Below are 3,756 nucleotides of genomic sequence, written 5' to 3' on the forward strand. Positions count from 1 at the left end.
CAAGACAATCAACAACAGCAGAATCAGGATAGCGAGGAGCAGGAGCAGAACCAACAGCAGCAACGTGGTTCTAAGAATATGCAGCAGCAACAGCAGAACCAACACCAGCACCAGAGTCAGCATGAACAGACCCAACACCAGCACCAGAGGCAACATCAGACCCAACACCAACACCAGCACCAGAGGCAACATCAGACCCAGAGGCAACAGCATCAGATGCAGCATCATCAGGCCCAACAGCAGCACCAAAAGCAGCAGCAGACCCAACAGCAGCACCAGCAGCAGGATCAATATCAGTAGCAGCAAAATCAGCAACACCAGCAACAGAATCAACATCAGCAGCAGCAACATCAGCAGGATCAGCAACAGCAGCAGAATCAACAGCAGCAGCAGGATCAAGAGTATCAGCAGAACCAACAAGAACAGCAATCACAATCTACTGTTGAGGAAAGTGAACATGCACAGCATCGACAGCAGGAAGAAGTTGTACAAAACCAACAACAGTCTCAGAGCCAAGGGGCTCATCAACAAAGGAAAGCAGGAAAACGAAAGTTAACAGATTCAGAAAAGAGGCGGATCAATGCCAATTATGCATATTTAGGTAAAGAACCTCCTTTCACTGTTGGAAATTGGAGGGGAAAATGGAGTAGAGCTGGTACTAGAAGAGGAGGAACTTCAGCAACAACTACCAGAGGACAACCAAGAGTCAAAAGAGGATCAAATTGAAGAGGAAGTAAAGCTATAGCTAGATTGGGACATAATTCAACTACATTTTGTCTTTTTGTATGAAGTTTGTTTTGGATTTGATATGCCGACCTATTACGAACATGGTCCATATGTACAAACAATTTATTTTGTCCAATCTACACAGATTGTTCTATGTTAATGCAGCACTTTTGTTTAGTTCTTATGTCTCTGTCATTTATTGATGAAATTAGTAGAACTGAAATGTGTTGTTTCAAACCTTTTTTGACACCAAATAATAACTATTTATTCATGTGAACAATACAACTTTTATACATCAAAATGTTTATACAGAGGGGTACAAAAGGGGCTTTATAAAGCCATTTGCCCTTTCCCTTTCAATATGCTACCATTACAACAGAGTAGCTATTCTTCAAGGATTTTCAACGATGCCACAAATTTGTAGCATGCCACCAGAATTATCTATTCTCATAACTAACATTGCTAAGACAACTATTAGCCAAGGCAACACTGCGCATCGAATGAGTTGCTTATTGGCTGATTTGTACTTGGCAATTTCAGTTTGAAGTGGCTTCATTTTACCCTCCAATTTCACAGCTTTTGCTTCCCACTTTCTTGCAGCTTTTTCAAATTCAACCATTTTTTCCTCCATTCCATTGATCTTTCTGAGTAAACCCGGTATAATCATTGTAGATCGAGCGCACATTTCATCATCTATCCAACCCCAATAGCCACAGCCATCCTTCAAAAAAAAAAACAAATTCATTATATTTCTTACACAATAATAAATTAAGTATCTAAAAAAATGTTACAAACCTCCCCCAATGCGCATTTGGCAAATCTTCTTCCCGGATTTTGTGCAGTCCATGAAGTTATCATTACTGTCTTCATCCCACAAACACAAGTAGGCAAAATGGGTGTCAACGATGTAGGTGGCATGGATCTTGCTGGCCCGGCTCTTGGTGGCGTTGATCTTGGTCCTGCTTCCTCTAATCCAAGTTGGGCTTCTTCCATTTCCTTCTCTTGTAGTTTCTCTCGGGTAAGTAATCTTTATTAGCTTTATACAAGAAGAACAAGAAGATCTAATTTCGACTTCCTAAATTGACCCTACCTTTTGTATTGGAAATCGCGCAAACGGACACCTCTGCGAAGTTAACGACTAAATCTAACAGAATGGGCTCGAGTCTACCTTTTATATAGTTTGATGGCCAAAACCAGACTTTTAATAGTTGAGTGACCAAAACTCGACGATGGCAAAAGTTTAGTGGCCACTGGGATAATTTGCTCATTTTCAATTTTCCCATGTACATGTGAAAGAGCATGCATGTCCTTTTTGTCACCTCTTTCTTCGGCAGCCACCTCTTAATGGCTCTGGTATCCATTTTTGGATTTTTTCACTTGAACCTGCAAAAATCGCAATTTTGCTGATAGGGGTGAGTATCAAAATCAAATTGGATAATTTAGGAGGAAAATTAGGTATTTTCAATAATTCACTTTCCCGGTATGTCAACTTAATTTGTTTTCCAATTCAATAATTCACCGAAGTTAAAAAAAAGGAAGAAAATAAAAAATGAGTGATACCCTCATAATCGAAGGAGATACTTTTCTATTCAATGGCTTGTGAATCTTTAGGTACTATTGTATTCAATGTTTATTCAATTACTCTTTTTCCGCAAATGCAATATAGGGGTTAGGTACACAAATGTGTTATGATTTCGTAAATAATTTGTCTTTGAAGATAACAAAACTACTAAAATTAATTATAATATCAACCATAATGTTAGGACTTAATTACCACAACCCGATAAAAGAAACAAATGTGCTATTGAAGAATAGCACAATTAATGCATATATACAATTGTGTCATTCTTCAAGCAAATTAAACGGCATTGCTTCATCAAACAGATGGAAAGTGATTGAAGGTAATCAACCGGGCGTGTCTGATAGAGAATTTTAATTTATCGGTATAGACAACTAAAGAACAATCTAAATCATACACACTTATGAACTGACTATCCTCACATCTTTTTTATTTCAGCTTTTGCACAAGTATAATTAATTCTCTATCACACTTCTTCATTCTAGGAAAGTGTAAGGAATGTATCATGAAACATGTATCTAGTAAGCCAAATATTATTCATTCTAAGCATAAAGTGTTTCTCTAAATAGTAGCACATTCTCCTAGAGAATGCTTCTAATTTTTGCCTTTTTTTTTGGGAAGAAGGGGGGGAGAATATATTTCTATCCAACAATAACATCAAGATCAATAGAAAACAATAGTCCCTTATTCAAAGTAGAATGCAAGAGATAACAAATCAAATTTAGTACTCCATCTATTACCTCTGGCACTTCATCTTCTCTTTTGTAGAATGAAAAGCATTACAACCCACACCATATTTTTCTTTATTTATTGCTTTATCCTTATACTTGCCTTATCATAATCCCTTCTCCACAAATTCTTCACTGTAAATGGCTCCTCCTTCGCCCGTTCGAATTCTTTTGCTCGGCTCTTTCTTAGGAACTTGCAGAAAAACCTTACCTCCATTCTTAAAATTTCAAGTGCTTGCAATTATATTATTAATGAGATAAATGTTTCAGTTGCTCTTTCGAGAATTGGACCAAACAAGAACTTCATGAATCCATCGTCCAGTTCAAAATTCATAGAAAGAATAAACTTCACCCACTTTTTTTCAATTTAACCAACTTATCCATTTTTTGCTTCTTGTGAAGTCCAGAGCTCTCAGCTTTGTTAGAGTTTTTTATTCTCTTCATCTCAATTTTGTGGATTAGACAGTGAAGGTTGGATGATAATGTGGGCATGCATGATGGTGTAGGTTCAATTAGTCCACTCAATCGATGGTGCAAAACATAGCTACTGATGATGCCACATTCAAAACCAACCTCAATGGCTTAAATGAATTCTCCATGTCAATTCATGAAGCGAACTTAGGAGTATGTTGATACATAAGGTTGCTTCGGTTGATTGGAGGATAGGAGAGGACAACAGAGAATATGCTGATGTTGAATGAGAAGATGAATAAATATAAATAA

The 3,756-nt window shown here is 37.3% G+C and overlaps 1 protein-coding gene across 1 annotated transcript; it reads right to left on the reverse strand.

Annotated features, from left to right (window-relative positions):
* Nucleotides 1-999: 999 nt before the first annotated feature.
* Nucleotides 1,000-1,787, reverse strand: LOC140004997 (uncharacterized). The gene is made up of 2 exons (XM_072045076.1): nucleotides 1,522-1,787; nucleotides 1,000-1,447 (listed from the first exon to the last, which is right to left on the reverse strand). Exons 1-2 carry the CDS (start codon nucleotides 1,717-1,719, stop codon nucleotides 1,118-1,120), a joined length of 528 nt encoding a protein of 175 aa, XP_071901177.1. The 5' UTR covers nucleotides 1,720-1,787; the 3' UTR covers nucleotides 1,000-1,117.
* Nucleotides 1,788-3,756: the final 1,969 nt, after the last annotated feature.

Source organism: Coffea arabica, chromosome 4c (assembly GCF_036785885.1).
Source record: "Coffea arabica cultivar ET-39 chromosome 4c, Coffea Arabica ET-39 HiFi, whole genome shotgun sequence".
NCBI lineage: Eukaryota > Viridiplantae > Streptophyta > Magnoliopsida > Gentianales > Rubiaceae > Coffea > Coffea arabica.